This window comes from Zonotrichia albicollis, chromosome 5, assembly GCF_047830755.1.
Source record: "Zonotrichia albicollis isolate bZonAlb1 chromosome 5, bZonAlb1.hap1, whole genome shotgun sequence".
NCBI classification, from domain to species: Eukaryota; Metazoa; Chordata; class Aves; order Passeriformes; family Passerellidae; genus Zonotrichia; species Zonotrichia albicollis.
Genome location: NC_133823.1, coordinates 51,271,450 through 51,295,775, shown reverse-complemented (window position 1 = coordinate 51,295,775; position 24,326 = coordinate 51,271,450). Strand labels below are relative to the sequence as shown.

At 37.4% G+C, this 24,326-nt stretch overlaps 1 protein-coding gene and 1 long non-coding RNA gene across 5 annotated transcripts in view; one reads left to right on the top strand and one right to left on the bottom strand.

The window, feature by feature from the left end:
• Positions 1-13,040, top strand: part of SH3TC1 (SH3 domain and tetratricopeptide repeats 1) — a 28,412-nt gene extending 15,372 nt beyond the window's left edge. For 3 of the 4 annotated variants that reach the window (XM_005485725.4, XM_074541682.1, XM_074541683.1), the window contains 9 exons: positions 895-1,022; positions 3,644-3,685; positions 5,214-6,899; positions 7,272-7,452; positions 9,313-9,463; positions 10,590-10,712; positions 10,995-11,145; positions 12,031-12,227; positions 12,448-13,040. In XM_005485725.4, the coding sequence (XP_005485782.2) occupies positions 895-1,022; positions 3,644-3,685; positions 5,214-6,899; positions 7,272-7,452; positions 9,313-9,463; positions 10,590-10,712; positions 10,995-11,145; positions 12,031-12,227; positions 12,448-12,678 (2,890 nt within the window). In that variant the 3' untranslated portion in view covers positions 12,679-13,040. Of the gene's footprint in view, positions 1-894; positions 1,023-3,643; positions 3,686-5,213; positions 6,900-7,271; positions 7,453-9,312; positions 9,464-10,589; positions 10,713-10,994; positions 11,146-12,030; positions 12,228-12,447 lie in introns of those variants that run through there. The other variant, XR_012580494.1, reaches the window with a different exon arrangement.
• The window catches only part of LOC113459113 (uncharacterized), a 36,733-nt gene continuing 19,820 nt past the window's right edge, over positions 7,414-24,326 (bottom strand). Inside the window, exons 3-4 of the long non-coding RNA XR_012580495.1 lie at positions 12,392-12,501; positions 7,414-10,879 (exon numbers count right to left, since the gene is read on the bottom strand). This is a non-coding gene — a long non-coding RNA (uncharacterized LOC113459113). The remainder of the gene's footprint in view (positions 10,880-12,391; positions 12,502-24,326) is intronic.

Here is a 24,326-nt window from a genome sequence, read left to right as displayed (position 1 = left end):
GGTGTGGTTCTGTTTATTTTGGTCTTTTTATTTGGTGGTTGGTTTTCTTGTGTTTTGGGTTTTTTTTTGGTTTTGGGTTTTTTTTTGGGTTGGTTTGGGGGTTTTTGTGTTGTTGCTTGTATGTGAATTGTCATAGCATGTATCAGTCAAAACTGCAAAGGAATTGGAATATCAAGTCTACTTAAATATTGCAAAATATTATCAGTCTGTACCTGAGTTTCTTCCTGGGAAAAGAGGTTGCTGTACTTATATAGGTTCAGTTTCTACTCTTTGGCTCACAAGATCCAAGCAGCTTTACCCTCACAAAGTATTCTCTTGCTGGTCTCTCAAGATCTATGTTAAAGCATCCAAGTTCTGGTTTTTTTTCCCAGTACCCTTAGTTATATGCCTTAACTTGCTTCTAATGGGACCTTTGCAAACAGTTGCTAATAATGCAGACTGGTGTCTAAAAAGGGTGTATTTCATCATGCATTGGCACCATGTAAATAGGCTGCTCTTATTAATATGCCTGAACTGTTTGCACACTGAAACAAGGAGTTCTTAAATGCTGCTTGGCAGTCCATTTCATATGTAACTCAAAGCTTATATTACAAAATCAATACCATAAAGTCCTTCAAAACTCATGCCACTAATAAATACTCTCATAAAATGCTATCAAATGACATTGACACAAAGCTTAGTCTGATATGGCAGAAACTGTTTGTTGTTAGCATAGTTACTATCAGTTTATATGCATATTTTATACATTGACAGAAACTAATTTTGAGCACAGCACAACCAATAATGTAAAGATTGTATTAGTTTCTCTAACAAGTTCATATGTGACTGATGCAGAGAGATCCTTAAGCCAAATCTGCTTCCAGGCACCTTCTAAGTCACTCCTTTCTTTGCTAGACCGCAACATCTGAATTTTCTTGAAGCTGAAGAGCTATCCTTTTTTTCAAAAGAAAAAAATTTGGAAGAAGTAGTACACTTGTTGAAACAAACCTCCATCACAGATGTTTGCTCTGTGTACAGAATAGGTAAGTGTGAGTTTTACTTTTTACTGCACAAGATACATTGTGTAAGTTCCTGTACCCCTGTTATAAAATTATTTCTTCAATGATATCCCAGCATTTACACTTATTTTGAAATAGCTTCATTATCAATTGGATCTTTGATATGGCATGTAAAAATCCTTTATATAATCTTTGCTATTTTTCTGCTGTTTCAAGGCTTTTTCCAGCAAAGGATTTGTAAATATTTTGTATTTTTTTTTCTTTTCCCTGAATGAATTTAAACAACAGGCTTTTAAAAACTCTCTTATTGTGCTACACAGATCTCCAAGCTTTTACTTGACTAAATTACAAATTATAATTTCACATGGCTGCATTGTATAAAGCAGTATGTTCACCCAAACACTGCTGGCTTTTTGTCTTGGGAAAGGTAGCACGGCCTAATAATTATTGACAGCTCATGCAAACACACACCTCTTCATGCTTGATTTAATTTTCAAAGGTATAGAAAAGTAGCAAAATCATAGTCATAGTAACATAATCTCTGATACAGCTGTTATTTCTCTGTGCCGTGCATAGGCAATTGGGGTAACTGGGGTTTCACCTTTATATACTTACTGCAAGGCAGGGTGATGTAATGATGCCCTGAGAAGGCCAACCTAGAACAGAGAGTAGGTGGAGCTAAAGAATAAAGTACATGTCTATTAGGAGGCCTCAGTAGTTTCACCTTGGGCAGCACAAGAGCCCAGCCAGGGTTACACCCCAGGTGAACTCAAAATAGTCACAAAATGGGTGACCAGTCATGGGGTCTCACACTTTTATAAGTTTTGGTCCATTAGCATATTGGAGTTAATTGTCCAATTAAAGCTCCAGCCCACGAAGTCCCATCCTTCTTGTCTTCTCTCTTCACTCCACCGTTGTTTATGCTCTTGGGCCTGAGATCTGGATGGGCTGTCCTTGGCCCCCAACTAGAGAAGGAATTGTTTTGTCTCACTACTCTCTGAAGAGAGCTTACTATCCCCTAATATAGGGGAAGCCCAGACCCACACACTAAAGCAGTACAGAATCTGAAAAACAGAAAAGCTAAAACCTGAGGCATCAGTAATAGTCTTGCTGAACTGAGGAGATACAGTGGTTTCTTATTCCATCACAGGCTGTTGGTGATGCATTTGCTTGCCCAATACCTCAGGAAGTTTTATCTCCATTAATGCCATCCTGAGAGACAGAACTGTAGGCTCCAGGTTGAAAGGAGCTGCAGTGTAGGTTGGAGTCAGGCACGTTGGTTTAATTCTGCAAATCAGCAGGGTGTGTGTGAGTGTGAACAATAACTAGGGTGTGTCAGACCTGCCCTGGCAATGTGCAAAATGCCTGCACATCTCCCTCCTGTGCCCTAATGAAAAGCCTGGGAACCAAAGCTCAAACTTCTAAGGTACCAAAGTAGGTCAGGGGTTAATGGACATACTGCTATTTTGCTGCTGCACATTTTTCTCTACATCTCCTCCCTAATATTTGTAAGTACAACCTTCTTTTGCATCTTCCCAAGCTCATAGTATCATCTTTGCCACTTTTCTCTTAAACAGCTCAATTGATTCTCATAACTCATCCAGAGCAATAATTTTCAATATTCACTTGATATTTTGTTTTATGATCTGACTAAATGGCTTTTCAATTCTTCCATCTACATCAATCTACTGAGAAGTATTTACTTATGAGCACTTCCCTGATTAAATATTTAGAGTATTAAGTTACAACCACTGTAAACATCTGTGGCTTTCATCCACCAAAGTCAGAAAAGCATTTATAAAAAGGACTTCCAGAAGTAAACAGTCAGTGAGAGGTCATTCTCAAAGGCTAGTAAAGTAGCTTTCCACCAGCTTAAATAGAGCTTAAATAGGTCTGTGAGTCTCTGCTTTTGTATATATCCTTCCTACCCTCAGTACCACTTCTATTGCATCAAATGTATGAAAGACAGTGAAAATATTCCTGAAATGCATCATGACAACTTAAATTCTTTGAGAAATATCTGCTACTCAAAATAGTGCATCTGTAGAGCATTTAAGAATTACTATGTTTAAATGTAAAGCTAGATCTGTAGTTATAATGCCTATAGAATCAAGCTAAATTTTCTAAAATAAGAATGATGTTTTTTCACCCACCTGTTATTGGAATGGTTACAAAAGTTCAACATTCATCTACTAAAACAACCCTAAATAACTTATCCTCCCGCCTCTATCTCCATTCCCCTGGGAGTCACACTAAAAGTATTAAGGGCTCCTTGCTACCTCATTTAATGAGCAGGTTGTGGAGAATGGTCATATCTTTGCTGCCCACTTGTATTTTAATGCAGCAGAAATGCCACCTTCCTGCAGGACAGGTTGGCTTCAATTCTGACTGTGATGTGCTCTCCACCTTACTGAGCAGAGGTAACTACTTAATGATAGCCATGCACAAGCAGTGAATTGCATCAGCAGGAGGGTAAGCTCCTGTTAGCTTTGGGTCAGAATATTTATTTTCTTCTAAGTTTCCAGGATCTATCAAATTCTTCTGATTTAAAGAATTATTAACTAAATATAGCCTTATTTTAGGAGATTTGAAATTGAAAAATGACCAAGATACTATAGCTAAGATGAATTTTTTCTTTTTTACAGATGAATTAGAAGAACCTGAATTTCAGAAAGCTCATGAATGTGGTAATACTTCATACACATACAATTTTTACAGAAAATGAATGAGACTTCTGATATTTTTGGTGTCTTTGCCAGCTATTGTCCTTCTAATGTCTCTTCACATGTTAATTTCTTTGTCTCATTGTTTGCTTTCTGAGATTTTGCTTTAACCCCTTCTTACTAGGTTTTCTGTAAGACATTGTGGGCTTCAGTGATAGCAAATGTCTTTCTTTGGACTTGCTATTCATCTGTAAATTCTATGACTGACTTTCACTGATGTGACACATTCACCATCTCCCAGCCCCTCCACATTGTTCATCAAGGCAAAATACTGCTTATGGGGCACCTGGCAACTGCTGAGTTTGAATTCCAGGAGATTTTTTCTTTTCTAAAAAACTTCGACCCAGAAATAGATTTCCCAAAGGAGATATTTAGTTGAGAATGCAGAATTATTTCCCTTTAGCATTTTGTTGCTAAGCTGTCACTGTCATTACTCATATTGTAAAGCATTTTCCTAAACAACAATTTTTACATTTGTGATTCTGCTGCAGTGTCAGAAATGAGATTCTAAGAGAATTGAGCTCTAAATCTGTGACTTCAACAAGCTCCTGTTGATCTGCAGCTGAAAATTTAAGAACTGACTATGACTGTATACTCCATCCCTAATCCCTGCCCTATTAACTGGCCTGGAAAACAGTGGGAGGATTAAGAATTCATGGCATATCTGCCTTTATTATATTTGTAGGTATTCAATGATGTTGTCACTAGGAGAATTTAGATCAATGGCCAAATCCGTTGTCACGAATTGGTAATTTTGTGAAAGATAATCTGTGCCAGCAGAGAATCAGGGCTGGTATTTGATGGATAGAAGAAATCCTATTACACAAAACGCTGGCCAGGACAGGGCAGGAGAACAGAACCTTTGCAGGCACCCCCAAGCACAGTGAGACTTGACCAGCTCAAACAGCACAATCCTACTCCCTGCCCTGGCTGCCCTGCCTGAGCATGCTGTCAGGACACAGGCATACCCTTACTCTGCATGTATGGTTTCCCATTTCTCTCACACCTTAAGTCCAAGTATGCCCTGATCCTAGGGCCCTTATCCAGCCTCCACTTCAGACCTTGGATCTTCCTAGATTTCCTTCTGCTTACCAGCTAGTCTGAATTGTATTTCTTGGGCAGAACAGAGAATATACACTGACTGTATTTTTGAGTGTACACAGACAAAAGGCAGTTTGAATTAAGGCTGAGTTGGATTAGTGTTGGATCAGGCCCAGGGCCTTGCTAGACAAGTGTACTGATCACTAACCTGCTTACATGTGACACATTGTGTTTATTCCCACTTCTCCAGTCTCCCACACTTCTCCATCCTCCTTGCTATCTTTTTACACCTTTGGCTTTTCTCTAGACATTCTGTTAAGAAATCATGATATGTTTACATAATGTTTTTGTAACAGCATCTTCACTGACAAATGTTTTAGTTGGTCTATCAAAGGCCTTTGTGTGCATGCATACAAGAAGTTGTGATCTGTAATTTATTTTTAAATTTCAGAAATTGCACGCTCACCTTCTAGCCCAGGATCCACTAGCAAGAATGGCAAGATAGAAGAATTGCTGAAGAACATCAAGAATTTGGAGGCCACTCAAGCTGAAGAGCCAGCTGCTGAAGGGAAGGAATCTGCAGGCTCTACAAAGACTGAAATATTTCCTCTACCTGAAGGGCCTAGCTTCCACATATGTCAAGAAGAGTCTCAAGCATATGACATCATTGAGCCATTGTTACTCTTCTTAAATAGGAAAGAGTATGAGAGCAACTTCAAAAGCCTGTATAATTCCTCTTATTCATTTACAAATAGCATGTTTTATGGATTTTCAGAAGAAGAAGAACTGGTTAATTTTTTTAGATTAGCAAGGGAAGCAGCAAAGAAAGCAGGTCTGTCCTGGGCACTAGCCAGGCTATGCTTTCTCTTAGGCAGGCTCAGTGTCAAAAAGCTGAAGTTTTCCCAAGCTCGTGTGTATTTTGAGGAAGCACTGAGAGCAGTAGCTGGAGAGTTTAGTGATTTGTACTTTGTGATTGCTCTTTATACAAATCTAACAGTCATCTACTTGACCCAGAAGAACAAAGAGAAGTGTACTCATATTTTTGACAAGGCTGCATCTCTTCTCATGGGAATTCCCAATTACATTTGCAGTGCTGACCTGGAATCAGATATACTGAAGTATGCTCTGAAGAGGACAATTTTGAGCCAGAATAAACATGCAGAGGCAAGGGCATGCTTTCTGCTGGCAAAACATTACAGTGCACGCAAACAACACCAAGAGGCACTGCCATTCTTGGAAAGATTTCAGCTGTTGCTCAATGACCTGGGTTTACAAAACAGTTTATCCAACCACTGTTACTTCAAACTGGCGGAGTCCTACCATGAAAAGTGTTTGCCACACATTGTACTTAGTTGTGTAAAGGTTACCTCTCCCCAGAGCTCCAGTACCTTAATGGATTCCCTGAAAAGGATTGATTTAGTCATCAAAAATGCTCCCAGACTATATGGCCTGAGAAAACTCAGACAAATATTCCCATCTCAAATTGCACCTTACCTCATACAAGCACTTTCTTCTGTCTTTACCAATGAGGAGGAAGGACTGTGCAGCACTATCTATCTCAGCTTAGCAAAGCTGTACAGCCACCACAAACAGTATGGAAAAGCCGTTGCTTACATGATGAAAGCACTGGACTCTGCTTCTGCTAGGCCAGAGGAAACGATCAACTATTTGGTTTCACTTGCTTGGCTATACATTCTTTACAAGCAGTATGAAGTGGCTTTAGCCATTTTAAATACTGTTGTAGGCTCTGCATGGAGCAGTCCTCACCAGCTTGGCATTGCTTACAACATGCTTGCCATTGCTTTGAAAAGGACAAACAACACAAAAGGAGCTGCTGAGAGCTACTACAAAGCACTGCGTCTTTCGGAAGAGACTGAGGTGACCCATAACCAAGCCATAGCCCTGGCCAACTTTGGGGCACTCTGCCTGCATGCAGCAGCCAGCAAGCTGGCAGAACATTATTTTATAAGGGCAGTTAAGCTATTCTCCAAGCTTCCAATTATGGACTGCGGTCAAGATTTTATCCAAGTCCTCCTTCAGCTGGGACGTTATTATGTTGGTGGAACCGAAAGAGAGAAAGGAAGGTTTTACTATGAATGGGCTTTTTTAATTGCAATGGAGACAAGTCATCTGGAGAGTAAGTATGTCTCTTAGAAGTCACAAAATGTACTCTCTTTGGGAATGTTAGTTATACATGTGTTATATCTGTATTTAGAAGATTAATGTATACTTCGTTATTTTTCATGCCATAACTGAGTCAGCTAATGCAGGCAAAGGTGACTCTATTACTATTTTATTTTGGAAACAAAGGTTGAAGTAATCTCTAGCATTTGTGAACTTTGGGGGTGAATTAAATGGCAGTGGGATGATTCTAGAAATCATTAGATTCCTATATCTTTCAGGATCTGTGCTGTAATTTGTGACACAGTGAAAATGAATAATTTTAAAATTAATTCACTTTCATTTTAAAACAGAGATTCATTTTTGTTTTTCCAATCTATTATCTTAGGTCAGCTGCAAGCAATTAAACTGCTGTGTCATTTCTACAGTACAGTTGCTCCCAATGAGACTCAGTGTGTCATCTACAATGAATATCAACTATCTTTAGCCAGAAAGATGTCCAACAAAGTTCTGGAGGGACAAATTTTAGAAACTATTAGTCAGCTCTATTTGTCTTTAGGAACAGAAAGGTAAGACATGCTGAATGACATTTCTTTCATTCTGATTTTAACTTTTTCATCCTGCAAAGGATCTCAATTTTTCTGCAAAAGCTGAATATGACTGATTTTTTTTTTTCTCCTCTCTCTGCTTTGGTAATACACTTTATCAGAATTCAAACGTCCAGTGCTAATGGAGAATCTTCTTGTTTCTTTTTAAGTAACTGCAATCTCTCAAGGGAGACAGGATGTTCTGAAAGGATTAGCACTACTTCAGAAACCAATTTATTTTTAAAATCTTTGTAAATACATTTTAAACCTATTATGTTATGCAGCTCTTGATGATTGCTATATCAGGTGATTTGTTTTCAAGGATTTTTGCAAGACTTTTTTTTTAAGGCACCAAAGGACATATTCCAAACAGGTCAGGCATTAAATTGCCTCTATGTAAGAGTTCCTCTTCGAGGAAGGGCTTTTTTCAAAACTTATATAAGTACAAACCAAAGTGGAAACCTGCATAATTTTGCTCTTCTGCAATTTCCATACTGCTTTTATTTTCCAAATACCAAATTTTTGCTCTGATCTATTGAATAACAAACCACACAACCTAAATTATAGTAGCAAGTGCTGACGAAACAGTTTTCTCTAATAATATTTAGAGTGTTTTTTAAGGCTCCTTTGTCTGATTGTTTTTTTTCTTGCTGTATTTCAAGGAGTTACTTTTGATTCAGATATTTTCAAGCTTGCCTCAGTAAGGATGCAAAAAAATTTCTCAGTCATGGAAAGAGAACAGATGCCTATTGTAGTTTTAAGTGCCTGTAGTCTGAGCATCTAACATGCTTAGTAGGTCACCCAATTTATTTTGCTTTGTTAGGGCTCTTCAATGGTATTATTGGTGACCATCCTTTGGAGACACTGAAGACAAAGGAGTTGGTTAAGATTTCAAGCTGCCTGGAATTTGCAGAAAGTCTTCCCTAGCTGGAGAAACCGCTGCTCTGTGTGCTCATAGTAGATGTAATTTGTATATCCCAGGAGCCTGGCTCCCAGATGTAGACTGTATAACCTTAGCATGCCACCAGATAACAGCACAACTGAATATGGTGTTAGACCACAGTACCCCAGTATTCCTTGTGTTAGCTGCCCTGAGTAACGAGGAAACTCAGCTCTTCCAACACCACAGCTGCGCAGCTCATGTTCCATTTTAATACGTTTGTGTCTTGTGCTCAGAAGAAAATGCATTGGGTCAAGGTGATGGGAGTCTAACACAAGATGGAGAAAGCTTTAAGATTTCTGGGTTTTCTATGTCAGGTATAAAGCACCACAACATCAATAAATCTGGTAATTTGAGTGCTTCTAGAACAGATCATAACATGTCCTATTCTCCTCTGCCCTACCACTCTTTCCAGTTTCTTGGGGTTTTTTCAACAATTGCTGATTAGTCTCAGTTACACTTAAGTCAGATATATAGATTATAAAAAAAAAAAATAGATGTGATTTCTTTGACATTTTTAGTAAAAATCTATAAATGATAGAGTTAAAGATGACCAAAGATTTTTCTTCTTCTCACAAGTTTGAGGTAGAGCAAGGATACATATAAACCATCTTGAAATAATATAAGATATAATAGGAAAAATGTATGAATAACATAATATAATAATATATATTCTGTTATACATATGTAACAATATAATAACAATCTAACAGGAATTGTAGATGGAACAAAAGAGGGAAAAAAAAAAAGAGTTCTTTAGTTTCTAGTGTTATATAGCTGAGAAATTATAATTGTGCCCTAAATAGGGGAACAGAATGTCTTACAGCAACATTTATTGCTATGAAGAAAACTGTTTGCAATTCTGAAGAACCTTTTGTGATTAGCACTTTTCCTTGTTTCAGGGCCTACAGGTCAGCTCTGGAATATACCAAAAGAAGCCTTGGAATATTTATAGATCTCCAGAAAAAAGAGAAGGAGGCATATGCTTGGCTCCGGGCAGGAAAGATCTATTATGTTCTGAGGCAGAATGAGCTTGTGGATCTTTATATTCAGGTACATTGTCCACACTTACAGGCATGCACGTGGTATCAGTGTTGTGCAGGTGGCATGGTAAGAGTAAGTAATTAGATATAAAAATTCCATACATTTTGCCAGTTGATGTTCTGATTATTTAGTGCCACCATTCATGTAATGCTCAGCAGGAGAAGGGGAAAGTCTCAGCATTTTCCTCTGCTAATCCTGATTCTGGAAGGATTTTGGGCAGTGACATTTCGTAGTTCCTGTTGATTCTGAGTGTTCCTTCGTGCAATTACATGACACAGGCATGCTACCTGCTGGTGGGTAACAGAGAATAATCACCTTAGCATGCTGGCTTGTCGGCCAGATTCCCAGGAAAACAGAGGAGCTTCTTTAGGAAGCATTCCACAGCATCTGAATTTTTCCTGCTGTGGCCACGCCTAGTATGACACAGGGCCAGCTGGAGCTGCTGTTGTCTTTTCACGTGTGAGAGCAGAGGGGTGTGTGCTGCACACCTCTGTGCTCAAGTAGAAAGAAGGACTTTTATTAACTGAATGCAATTTGAAAACTAAAGAAGACAAAGCCAGAGCAGGATTCTTAACCTTGCCTTTTGTAAAAGGCACATTTTTCATTTTTATTTTCTCTGTCAATAACTGAGGATCCTGGTATTCTTGCTTTGCATGCTCTGTCATTAAATCCTTTTTGCTAACAAGATGTATTGATCTATGAGAACAGAGTAGTGGACCTGCATTTATTTACAGAAATCAGCTTACAGGCCTTTAAATCTGCCGTTAGCAGTATCTAACTTGCAATTTGAATTTATTTCTATGATATGTTTGATCTAATTCAAATTTACTACGTGACAGCTATCAAATACACTGCTGTTCTTAGAATGTAATGCGCTGACGAAGATAGCAGGATACTATTGCCAGAAAATGTAACCAGGTTTTTGTTTCTTCTTTAGCACCTGCCATTGGCTTGTTCAAAGACAGGGTACCTAAAAGGGGCATATTTACATCAAATATAGCCTTTCTCATCACTATAATAGGAGAGAAAATAAAAAGATATTTTTAAAATTGCTAATACTTATGAATTTTTTAACCATGGAATAAACAAGATTTAATTTTTTTCTTTCCTTCCCCATTCCTTTTTTACTTCTCAGGTTGCTCAGGATGCTGCTCTTTGCACAGGAGATCCAAATTTAGGAATGGAATTGTTTGAAGCTGCTGGAGACATATTTTTCAATGGTACTTGGGAAAAGGAGAAAGCAGTGACTTTCTACAGGGTTTGTGCAGTTTTTCTGCTGCATTGATAGTTATGTACCTCCCACCATAGCAGGTATTCTATAAATGCTGAACCAAAAGATGAACCTCTCAGCAAACTGTTCCAGTGAGTACTTGTCATGGTGTTAGCAGGTATCACCTGTTTCAAATCCACTTCTGGTTGCAAGACCTGTTCTAAGCAAAGAGGAAGATGAAAACAGAAATTACTTGATTTAATATAAATGAGAGCTGTCAGTGCACATCTTGGGGTTCAGCCATACCTAAGCTGATGTTGTGTGTTTCAGGACAGGGCTCTTCCACTTGCTCTTCAGACTGGCAACAAAACCACTGAACTCAGGTTATGCAATAAATTGGTGGAATTGCTGATGAATCTGAAGGCTTATGAAGAAAGTCTGGAATATGCAAGAGTAGCTCTTGTCATCAGTGTAAAATTAGGTAAGAACAATTTCCATTGTAGCTGAGTATGAGTGATACCTCTAAAAATACAACAGAACTCTAAATTTAGTTTTCTTCCTTTGCATTCAGTAATTTCTTGCCAGGATTTCATAACACTACTATAATTACTATTTTTTGCTTCTATTCAAGAATGAGCAATTTACTTCTTACTCTTCTAACTTAGGATCAAATGGAAAACCTTTGGTAGACTACAGAATCAAACCTGGAATTTTATGTCCAAACTGAGTGTTCTTCTAAGAGCTAAGATACAATACTCATTAATAAAATAGTCCTAAGGGGCTTTTGAGAGTACTTTCAGATTTGCCCAAAGCTCTGAATGTGAACAACATAAGATGGAAAAATCAGAAGTTATAGGTCTTGTTTCAAAATGACTGTTCAAGTTTGGTAGCTGTTCAGCTGATTAAGAACCTTCTTAACCCTCTGTACAAGCGCAGACAGGCCATTTTGATAAGTCTGAAAGTGATCTTTTTGTCATAAATTTTCATGTAAAATATATATTGGAATGGTCAAGGGAGTCTTTATTCCCATTAACGTTTTCTTTCATAATAATTCCTTTGTATTCTTTGTAAGTATGCACAGTGTGTATATGTGTATATATATATATATTATAATAATTACATTCATCTTTAATGTATATATTTCTTAAAATCCCAGGCACTGTCAAATCCAATGGGAGAAAATTCAAAAGTTTCATAGAATTTTTCTTGAAGGCCAGGTTTTGACCATGCATCTCTTAAGCAAATGTGTTGGGTTTTTTTTTTCAATAACAGTTCAGCAAATTCAACATAGAATTTTTAAAAAGTAGCATAGATTTGAGTAGTCTGTCTCTCTTTTTATGTCCTGACTTCTACATTATGTCATTAGGAAATCAGCTAAATGAAAGAATAGCTTACCATCGCCTGGCGGCCATCCATCACCATTTGGGTCACTGTGAACTGGCTGAACACTTCTATTTAAAGGCCTTGTCCCTCTGTTCCTCTCCTCTGGAGTTTGAGGAGGAAACACTCTATTATGTCAAGGTGTACTCAGTCTTAGGAGATATTATATTCTATGACCTTAAGGTAAGAAATTTTAATAACTTGTGTAGCAACTTTTTATAATGAGTAATATTTCATAGAATCAGGTTTTGCCATTTTCTGGTTTTGTGTGTTTGGAATGTAAACAGTAAATTGGGAAAACCTCAAAAGCTCAGAATCTATACTATTTTTATTAGATGCTTACATACCTGAGCTCTGCAGTCCTCTTGCACCAGTTGTACTATCTCTGAGCCTCTTATTTCAGGACCCATTTGATGCAGCTGGGTATTACCACTTGGCACTCGCTGCTGCCATGGACCTGGGCAATAAAAAAGCTCAACTGAAGATTTACACCAGACTTGCTGTGATCTACCATAACTTCCTCGTGGATAGGGAAATGTCTCTCTTCTTCTACCAAAAGGCACGAACCTTTGCAACAGAGCTGAATGTAAGGAGGATAAATTTAGCTCCTGATCGGTGTTACAAGAGTTCATAAGCATTTTTTGAAAATGCAGCCGAACTACTGCAGAAGTACCTAAGGAAATACTGCACTGGCTTTGTAGGAGGATGCAGGCTGCATTCAATGACTCATCATCTGTGTGCTGTAAGGTTGAGCTCCTTATCCCAGACTAAATTACCAGTTTATATGACAGTGAATTACATTTCATTGCCTTTAAGATACAGTCTTGTACTTGTTAAGGATCAGTCTGTGAACTAAAACCAAAACCCAACGGTCTCTTTTTTAAACTACAATTTTCTTCACTATATCTTTCTGCCTTGATGGATATTGGAAAATAATTAATGCATACATGCAATGAAAAATATTTAATAAAGTGTTACAGCAGAAAAACCACACAATATGAATTGTGGCTTCCTTTGCCTGACTTAGTTTTATTACATTTTTTGACATCAAGTAAATGCATCTGTACAAGCATGTTAGATGGGCTTGAGAATTGGTTTGACCCAGTTCCCCAGACACCACTCCTCATTTTCTGTCAAATTCATCTACTGCAGTACCTTTGGGAACTAGCTTTATCTTCTAATTCAAAAAAACTTACATACATATTGTACTAAGAACTAACTGGTTTGTAGAACTGAAGGCTCCCATAATATGAGTAGTAGTTTTGTGGATTTCAGTGGTCATGTGAAGGCCTTCCTCCCCTATTCTCAAAGACAATTTAAGTGCCCTTTTCAGAACTGTCACTATTGTCTGCAATGACTTATTACAGCTTTTCTTATTGTGTTACATAGAACTAAATATTTTTCAGAAAAATTTATTTTTTTACTTTAGTTACAAAAGAAGTCAATTTTGAGATGATGCCTTTTTAATCTCTCAAGAACTCTACAGAAAATGCTGATTTGTGTTATATTTAACAGATACTACAAAGAAAGGAAGTGTGAATGTTTTTGGAAGTTGCATGTACAGTCTCAGAAACCAGATGGGGCTGTTGGCTACGTATTATGTTTGTTCATATTGTGAGGTCTGGGGAAAGGTAAAAAACACACCTTCATTTGGTTTTTTTCAGAACTCAATAGCTATGTAATCTATTGCCTTGGTTTTTTGCCTAAGAATCTTTCTTTTTCTAAGATCTGTCATTCAGAGCATGCTCTGAATTCTTTCTATATATACATTCAGGAATTTGATTTTTGTTGTCTTTTTGACCTTTAGAATTCTTTGTCAGTTGTACTTATTTCCTACACAGAGAGAACATATATGTATATGTGTGTGTGTATTATATATTATATATATGTGTGTATGTATTATATGTATATTACATATCCATGTCTGTATATATAGATCTAGATATAATTGAGATACTCTCCAGGGAAAGGGGAAGTGCATCTTTTTCCTTGGTCTTTCCATGGTCTATATAATGGATAATTGCCACTATCATAACTGTGACCTTTTAATTACCTTGAAGCAGTGTGATGACAGAGCTAGTCACAGTAACTCACTATGGTCCTGCTCTTAGTTCAAGGTCCAGAAAGCTAAGTGGCATTTTAGATTAAACACTTTGTATTTGCTTTTCCTAGAAGGCTCTTTACACAATAAGCATTTTGTTTCTTTGTTTTCTCTTCTGACATACTAAATTTGAAAGTTTTAGTGTAATGGTGTCTTAGGAATGACTTGATGACAGATTCATGCTGGTGTCATGCTGTCCCATTAAGCATGGGAAATTAATTATCCCACATGATCTTGACCTGAAAACTTAACAGAAGGTCCTGTGTGGAGGGATAGAATGTAAGAAAATAGTGCAGAAGGTAGTCTCCCACCTGAGGAGCTGCAGCTGTACTAATCACCAAAGATTAGGAACAGACCTGCCCTTAACAGGCCACACACAGCTGTGTCCAATAAGAAGAAGAGTTCTACAAAAGAGTGGGTTAGGTGGGTGAGGAGAGAGTTGGAGTTTGTTGGTTGTGCTGTGAAGGAGTCAGTGCTGTGAGGAGCTGCCCATGAAAAATCACTGAGAAGGTATGGGAGCTTTGTAATAAGATGAAAACAGTCCTGTATGATTTCTTCAGAGCTGTGAAAGTTGTGGATGCTCCTCTCTGTTCATTAGCTTGCTATTCAGTGCTTGACATTCTATTTTCCATTTCATTTGGTTTTCAGACTAGCTAAATTTATAACCTCTTGCTGATTCTGATTGCTGCAATCATAGGCTGTCTCTGTATTCTGGGGAGGGAAGCTGCACTTTATCTGGAATTCAATTCTGCTCATAAGGCCTATCTTCTTGCATAGCTACTTCATCTTGTTGCCTTGATTCCACAGAATTTTTGCTTTCATAGCAATCTTGTTCTACATTATTAATAATCCTTTAGTGTTAAATTGTGCTTAGGCAGTGTATAGTACATGGAATTTCTTAACCATTCCCTTGAAACCAGTAGAGCAGTATAAAAAATGTATCTGGTTTTTGGAAAGGCAGGATCTGAATTCTCTCCTTGCTCTGGTGATGTGGGAATTCTGTTTTGCTACTGCATGTGGTTAAAGTACATCACAGGCAGAGCATTTCAAAGAACTGCATTTCTATTATATATATAAGTGGCATGTTTAATTTTTAAAAGCTTCTTCAAAACCTGTTTGATCTTTAAATACATCTTTTCCTCCAGGGAGCACAATATCATTTTATGATTCTGAGATAACAAATATAATTAATGAACTTGAACAGCAAATCTGGAATTCGAGTTCTGTGAGGAACTGACTTTGGATAGAAGGATTATACTGATAAGTCCTGTTCATCCAGTGAGGAGTGGTAGGATTCATCTTCCCTGCAGGAGACACCTGTTAGATGATCCTAGTCTCCTTAGCATCAGAAAATGCTCTGCAATATGGAATTCCAGAGGTGTGGGAGATGAATCTTACCTGATAAGCTTCCTGGTGCGAGTCTTTATTGAATGGAAATCTGATTATTATAAAACTGTCTTCCCATAGCTGTTAGGTAAATGATCAGTTTTGGCCAGATGACTGGTAGAACATTCTTCCAGCATAGTGAAGCAAAAAGGCTGCATAGCCCGGAGTCTAGATACCTCCTAGATAGGGTATAAAATCAGATCTCTGCAGAGTCTGTTTGTTAGAAAAGACAGGAATGGGATATTTGAATGATAAATGAAAAACAGACATAGGATGTGCATGAAGATTCAGAAGGCTTCCACTCAGAATGAGTTATGTAGCTGATCACAAGTTTTGATACTCTTAATGAGCCAAAAAGTGCTGCTGAGCTGCTAAAAGCCCTGCAGGAACTGACACACTGTAGGTATTTCTCCTTGATTTGAAATAACAATTTTCTGCTTCCTGAACTGGCACAAACTGGTGCCTGTGAGCAGTTCCATGCGCAGAACTTTGTCAGATATAGAGCTAGATGCTTATAATGCTTTCTCATCCAGAAATGACATGTTCCCAAATATCACCCCTTCATTTTAAAATGGGATTGAACAGAAGGAAATTGTAGTGATGGTATTATACTTAATTAATACTTAATTACTGGAAACGATGTCTTCCTGTAGAAGCTCGCATTTCCAAAGAGGAAAATACTGAGTACTGTACTCAAGCAGTGAGGGGCCTGTCCTCTCCCTCTCTCCTGGTTCAATAAAAAGACACTCCAAACTCTGCACGTTCTGTGTGTGTCTCTGCAAGGTAGGGCAGTCTTGTCCCCTCTCATGGATAAGCAGTTCATTTTGGCGTAATAGATGTCAGGGCTACATGTCCCCATTTTTGCGACTTTTGCCTGCTTGGAGAAGTTGAGCCCCCTTCACGTTTTTTCAGGACCCTGAAGCTCTAATTAGGTGCGAGCACTCCGTGTTTTGCAGTCAGCCGAGCGACTCCGGCCACGGGGTGGCAATGTGTAGCTTCGCACCAGTGCCCTCCTCCTGCCGGCTAACAAAGGAATCTACCAACTTGGAAAAGCGTCCCACTTTCTCCAACACCCTTCCCATCCAGTTAAATTTTTTATAACAAACCAAAAAACAGCCCTAACAACCTCATGACTCACTCAAATAAACCCTCTAGAAACGGATGAGCTAAAACTTGTCAAGACCTTTTACCAGGGCAAGAAAAACAGAGCTTTCACCAGTCAGCATCTATTGCAAGGGAAATAACACTCTAAGAAAGCAAAAGAGCACTTGCAGGGAGCAAAAAGAATGGAAGATAATAATTCCAAGCTACTTTGAAACGCCTTTAACTGACTTTTCCACAATCTAGAGAAAGTTATTTGCAATGAACTACTCTCTGCAGATTTATTTTGTGACAGGAAATCTGCTGTAAGTGTGGGTTACCATGGTAGAGAAGAAACCTGCTGAATGCAGGTACATGCTCAAAACTCCTGGTATTATTTTTAAGTAAGGTCAACCTTTGACATCTACTTGTTTTGCCAAGAGCAATGCTCCATGCATTTTTTTGTATGAGTCTGCTGCTACAGTACAGGCAGTGACATTCAAAATACCTAACCCTAGGGAACCAAGAACTTTTTCTGAAGCTGTATCAAAAATATTGGTACGTATTATTGTTATTGGTATAAATAGCTGCTTTCCCAGTTAATACAAATTGCTTGCCCGGTGTTATTCTTTGCTGAGTGCTCAGGAAATCTTCTATTAAATATTTTGCCTTCATTTGGCCATTTCAGATAATGAAGGTAAGAAAAATGTTTAATTTCACAAATATCTCTGTCTTGCTCTGGCATTTTAATCCCTGGGTGGCAGGTTAAGTTGCCTTTGCACTGACATACTAAAGGGACTGCATCTTTCCATGAAAAGACAAATTAAACACAGTTGCTCTGACTTACAATATTATGTAAACTTGTATGCCGTTTAGATGCTGAATTACTCTAGAGAGTTACATGCTGGGAAACTCTCAAAAATTGTCAGCAGGTGTTTTTCCTGATGTAGCAGATGTACAAAATCTGTTCAAAGTAGCCTTTCTTTGCCAAGTCAACAGAAGGAAATTTCACCATTGCATGGAAAATACCTAAAATTTGGAAATTGGAATGAGCATAATAAATGGAGCATTTTTGCTTCTCTAAATATAACACTGGTTCTTTCTGACTCTTTCCTGAATTATATTTAACACTATGAGCTGGTAATAGATACTTTTGTTCTATCAGTCAGGTTATACACTGACAGAGACGGAGACTTTTCAGGATCCAATCCATTCCCAAGCTGGGGAAAGACTTTAAAAAGAATCATGGACCATTATCCTCCTGGATGGAGGATAATGGTCCATTTTGCTTAAGATGAAGATATATTTTTGTGTGCTTGCCTTTCCTAATATATGCCATGGGTGCATGTTTGAGATAAAACACAGCTGTTTCTTTCTCTCCCTCAAGAAGAAGATTTAATCCACTGCCAGTATAACAGTGTGGATTTTGTAATATCAAAACCAAGAGAGCAAAAGCAGATGGGGATTAGGAGGTGCAAGTGAACACCCAAGAAATGACTGAAACTGAATGTGAATCCTAGTGTTGGTTCCTTTTCTGTAGTCCTTGTGCACTTTGATCTTTGGTCATGAATGGGTGGGGGTGGGTGTTTTTAGGAGAACTTGGGACCTAGGTCTGGTGATACACCAACCCCCTAAGTTATTTTCTATATTTTTCTGTAATTTTTCTTTAGCAATTCTTATCCATATAATAACACACAAAACCTTCCAAATCCAGGTACACTGCTCTTCAGTGACAATGCAGCAAAGCATCTGTATTTCCTTAAAATTCAAGTGTAAATTAATCACTTTTAATCTACAATCCTTCAAAAGTATCTTTAGTCTTCAACAACCTGTTGTTTATTGAGGCAATTTCACTTCCAATTCACAGAATCACATAATTGGTAGGATTGGAAAGGAGCTTTGGAGATCACCAGTCCAATCCCCTGCCAGACAGGGTCACCTAGAGCAGGTTCCACAGGAACATGTCTGGGTTTGGAATGTCTCTAGAAAGAGACACTCCATGACCTCCCTGGGCAGCTGTTCCAGTGCTCTGCCATCCTCAGAGTAAAGAAGTTCTTCCTCATGTTGAGGAGGAAGTTCTTGTGTGGTATTTCATGTCCATTTCTTCATCCTGTCACTGGGCACCACCGTAAAGAGTCTGGCACCATCCTCTTGGCACCTGCCTTTGAGATCTTTGTGTGCATTGATCAGATAGATCCCTTTTCAGTCTTCCCTTCTTTAATTTAGACTTAGATTTTAGCATAAATGTAAAATGTGGCCAGGATTTGTCTTATGTTTTCAGAATTGATATTTACACAATCACAGAATGGGTGAGGTTGGACATGGGGCATCTGGCTCAACCTTCCTGCACAAGCAGAGTCAACAGAGAGCACATTGCACAGGATTGTGTCCAGACAGTTCTTGAATATCTCCAGTGATGGAGACTCCACATCCTCCCTGAGCAACCTATTCCAGTGCTCTGACACCTACACAGTAAAGAAGCTTTTCCTCATATTAAGTGGAACTTCCTGAAAATTAGTACTAACCATACAGAAACATCCAAATTGTACAAACACCAGGTAGCGAAATAAATACATCCACACTATCCATGAAGCTATTCTCTTGAAATTATTTCTTTTTGACTTTTTAATTCTTGGCATAAATCTGTAGCTATTTTCTTGGTAGATTAAAGTGATATGCACTGCAAATTCCTTTAAATCTTGAATCTGTTTCATATTGGTCAAGACTTACATTGTGTAAAGACACAGTTAAAATCATGCATTCTGGTACTGATGAATTGAACTCAAGAGAAAACACTAGTAAATTGCTTACTAAGTAATCTGAAAACTGGTTTTCTTTTATGCTCTGCTGTAGGTCTGTCAATTATACACTGTATAAAAGTTTTTTTTTCTGTTCTTCCTGCATACCAGAAATAACAGCAGTCTTACATGCAAACATACAGCTGAGTAAATAAGTTGTTCAGCATGAAATAATGATAATTAGATTGTTATTATTCTTTCTTTGTTGTCCAAGATATCTCATTTATTTTAACTTATTGATAACTACAGGTTTTTTAAAATCTTGAAATATTTGCAACCACAGGAAATTTCAAGAAAATGGTGGTGTGTGTCAAGGAGTATCTTAGCCTAAAAATCTGTCCTTTTCTAATGAATTTTAATTGACATCATTGTTTCTGACATTTTTTCTTCTTTCACAGTGGAATTTTCATGTAGAATCACTTTCCTGTTACATATTTCCTTTTTCTGCCTACCAGTTGATCAATGTATATAAAGTTGCATCTGTGACTTTCTGGGTCATTAAAAAGATGACACACTTTTACTAAATCAGAGAAAAGTTGTTCATATTGCATCTTTGGCCAATTATGTTTGCTCTATTGCTTTCCTTTTTTAGACATCGTTTTTACTTTTATGCCTGCCAGGCTTTTCATTGCTCTTGCTGGTTCCTGGGTGTCTGCCACATACCAGTTAAAGTTGGAAAAAAATCAATCTTATTTCTAAGAATGAGTCTACAGAAAAGTGTACTAATTGGTCAGTGTTTATTTTAGACTGCAAAAAGTCTGGTTACCTGTTCACTATTAAGCTTTAGTGACCAGGAACATTGATTTGCCAGGAAAGCCAAGGGTTATTTTTTAACAGTGTGTTTTCTCCTATTCAAAATTATTGCTGTCATAAGCTTTTAAAAAATTTTAACTTGCATAGGAAAGAGGTTTTGAAGCATGTTACCAAAATTCTGTGCCTGCTGAGCAAGCTTCATCTACTTGAATCTTTCAGGGGTGAACAGGCTCTGCCATGTGTGCACTCTGTGCCCTGAAAAGGGTGAAGCAAAGAAATCAACAAGACTTCTAAGAGAAAATAATAGAAAAGCTGTGATAAGTATGAAAAAGGCTTATCCTCTGCCCAAAATGAGGAAAAAGCCATGGGAACAGCTTTTGAAGATACTGCTACATAATGTCCACTCTCCCATATTCACAGCAATTACAGGGATTCAGAATGCTTTGCTGCTTTTTGTTATACACATCCTTTCTAATTGGCAAGGGGTAAAATTCAAAATCAGTGCACTGAGCACATTTCTCTGTGGTTTTATTCTTTGCTAATTTTCAAATATCTGCAGCTTTGCAAATTGCTTTTTTAGTGCTCATCAACTTTACTTTAAAATCTATACCATGATTACCCAAATGTATTTGTTGATCTTTTCTGAACTGTGTTCTATTTTAAAATTATTTTTTAGAAAATATTCCTGTATTAAATATGCTGGATATAGTTTATAGCAAGTTAAATCTAATATAAACTTTGAGCATTTAAAAATATTTATATTGCTGCCTTTGGACCTCTGTGTTCACAAGTTAGGTTTTATTTTACTCAGTTGCTGAGACATGGAATTCTGATTTGGACAATAGGCCACATTCTCAGTTCACATAAATCAGCCAAGCTCCATTAAAATAAAGCTGTAGATCTGGGTCAAATTAAGAATTTGAGATTGGCTCAAGGTCTATATCTAGCACAACATTCCCTTGCCATGGGAGATGAGAGCTGAATGCTGAGGTCCTGCAGCAGGGCTCAAGTTGAATGGAATCATGGAAACAGTGAATGTGGGCTGAGACTGGATCATCCTCCCATCTGGGAGCAGCTCTGGTCTGTGTTTTCCCCTGTGAGAGTCTGGAGAAGTGGGTTACGTGGGCAGGGATGAACGGGAGAGATTTCCTCATCCTTGTGTTTGCACTAAATCGTGAGGAGCACTTCTCCACAGGATGTAAAAGTTTTGGTGCATTCCTACACATCCTTCTTGCTTGTCCTTTCAGTGACCTCTCCCTCTCCTTTACTGCTCTACAAAATATTAAAGGTTCTACTGGAAAGTGGGCTGCAGAGTGGAACACATTTTACAGGATCTGGTTTATAAGACCCATTAGAGAGGCCTGATTTTGGAAAAAGATCACAAGTGCGTGTTTTAAAACCAATCTCACACTTTCCCTATAGTTCAAGACCTTACAGGATTTTCTTCTCTTCTGAAAAAATCCATTATACTTTATTGGCTAATTCATATTTCTGTAATTAGAGTCTTCTCCCATTCCAGAATTCCTAAGCCAAGTTACTGACTGCTTTGTTTACTCTTCCATGAAGCTAATATTTGGAAGATTTCACAGGATTATGAGTTGGACAATTTCTGCTTGGATTCTTCCATAATTTGTCATCTTGTGCATAAACCTTCCACAGTTAGTCTATCAGTTATACTTCATGAGAGACTATCAATGACAGGATAATTTTATTCTTCATTTAATTTTCAGTACTGGGGAATCAGGAAATTTTAAAACTAAGCCTTCAGTTTTCCTGAATTACATGAAAATGTAAGGGAAACTGAATGATTTTTATTTCTCAAAAGTTGTATCATTCTTTTGTAATTTCAGAAATTTTAACTTAAAGCTGAAACACCTTAATACAAAGGTTTTGATTAGGCAAGCATATGTATTTTCAATATCACTCAGGTAATCTAAAATACTGGAAAGATCTAACTTAATAGGCATCTAGGCTTTAATTACAGTATCAATGTGTGTGGGATATTCTCCACTGTAGTCAAAGTAGTTTGGAGAATTCCAACATAGCAGAACCAGTCTTGTGACACTTGCAGATCCTCATTTTTAGTATTATTTTTTATCTAACACTGTGTTACTACACTGCTTTTAATGACTTAATTTCTATTCTGCAAAAAAAACCAACCTTAATCCCTAGAACAAATTATGCATCCAGTTCTTTTAGAGAAAAAAAAAATCTGTTCATTGAACAAGCACAGGAGAGCAATGAATTTTTAATATCTTCACTGCATCTTCAAAATTTGTATTTTTTGTCATGGTGTTGATTAGTTATGCCATAGCAACTACTAATAAAGCCATTAAACTCACTCCTGTGGTATTGGTAACTCAAAATGTGCATCCCAATAAGAGACAAGAATTCATTAGCTACATTCCCATAGGAAGTCCTCAGTAAAAATTACATGTATCAAAAAAGTAATAAATGTACAAGAAAAGTACCAAAAGAATTACTAAAAGATGGAAGACTGCAAAATTAAAATTATGTATAATATGCCTATTTTCCATTTCTTTATTACTTTACTGCAGATCACAAGTTCTTCAAGTTTTTATTTTTTGCAACTATAAAATTCCTGTTAAGATTTTAGTCCTGTTTTTATTTTGCTTAAGTTGACTGAGAATTTATTTTCATACAATGCAAGGAAGATTGGGGACACCATGGAAGATACAAGAAAAAAAGATAATTACTTGTTAGACCTCATGGAATAAAGCACCAAAGACAACCTTTGAGTTCCCCAGATCCATAGGTTCAGTGAGCTGAGTGTAAATGTCTCAGATGTGTTCACAATCTTGGCAAATGTCTGAATTCAGGCATAAGAAAGAAGAATGTATTGATTTTTACTATCACATTTAGTTTCTTTATGCTGTATTACAGTGCATGGTGGAATATCAATGTTTGAAATAATCCATATCTTGAGGCCATAGTTCTAAGCAAATGGCGGAAAACAAAATAGGTTAAATTAATCCAATTTTAAAGAATATCAGAAACCAACCTGAAGCTATTTTCTTCCTTTCAAATTCTCAGTCTAGTAAGGGGAGGTGTAGCTCTTTGCTGGGTGGAGTAATGTATAATTTTTCATTTGGTTCATATTCTTCTGTGCATTAAAATCATGTTCAGTCTTTAAATTAATCTTTCATGAATGAAAACAAACTAATACAATCTCTGGAATAAAGCACCATGCAAATAAATTTTCATGATTGTTGAAGCCTAAATCATTACTTAGAAGGAGGTTTATGTATTTATCATTGAACTTATTAAAAGAAAAGATCTTGTAACAAATTTATTTCACACATCCTTTTCCAAAGAACATATACATTTGGTTCAATCCCAAGATCCTACTCTTGGATGGAATTCTTTATTATTACAGAGTCCAGCAGAAAAGTACAAAGTCTCTGCAGTTTAGATTTGACAACAATTTTGCAATTCTTGGATTGCTGTTGTTCTTATAGTTTGAGAAACCTGTAGCAGCCAAGGATCTCAGAAGTGGGATTTAATAAAACAAAGGTATAATATCTGCCAGTGGCATAAAACTGGCAGTAGGAAGCACCAAGATGATGGTAAAGTGTCCTTGAGTTCACACATCAGAGCTTCCCAGGATAAGTGTCTTAATGGGACAGTGGATGAAGCCATAAATGACAGATTTTGTAAAACAGTGTCACTTCATACATCCTCTTTTAGAGGAATACATGATGTAAATATGTGATTTATAAAGAATTTGAAAACAAGCAGCTGGGACTTCACACTATCAAAATAGAAAGGATTTCAAACATCAACCTTCTTTTGAAGAAATCTGGATGTATATAATTTGCCTTTAATGGCAAATTGGAAGATGCTAAATGCACTACTGAGGGCAGGATCGGAATTTAAACCTCTTTGAGAAAGGAAACTTGTGTTAAAGGCCTATGTTGTGGAAAAAAGATGTGGAAGGAGAATAGCTGACTGGGTAATAGGCAGATGGGGATTGTGATGGGTGGCAACTCAGACATTAACAAACGTTTTGGCTGCAGTACAAAAATGGCAAGCTTCAAATCAGTAGAAGTGTCATGGACAACGGAGATAAATTTATTTTCTGTCCAGTGAGATCTTGGGACTGTATCACAACTCAACAGAAGAAACATGTTGACAAATTAGAGC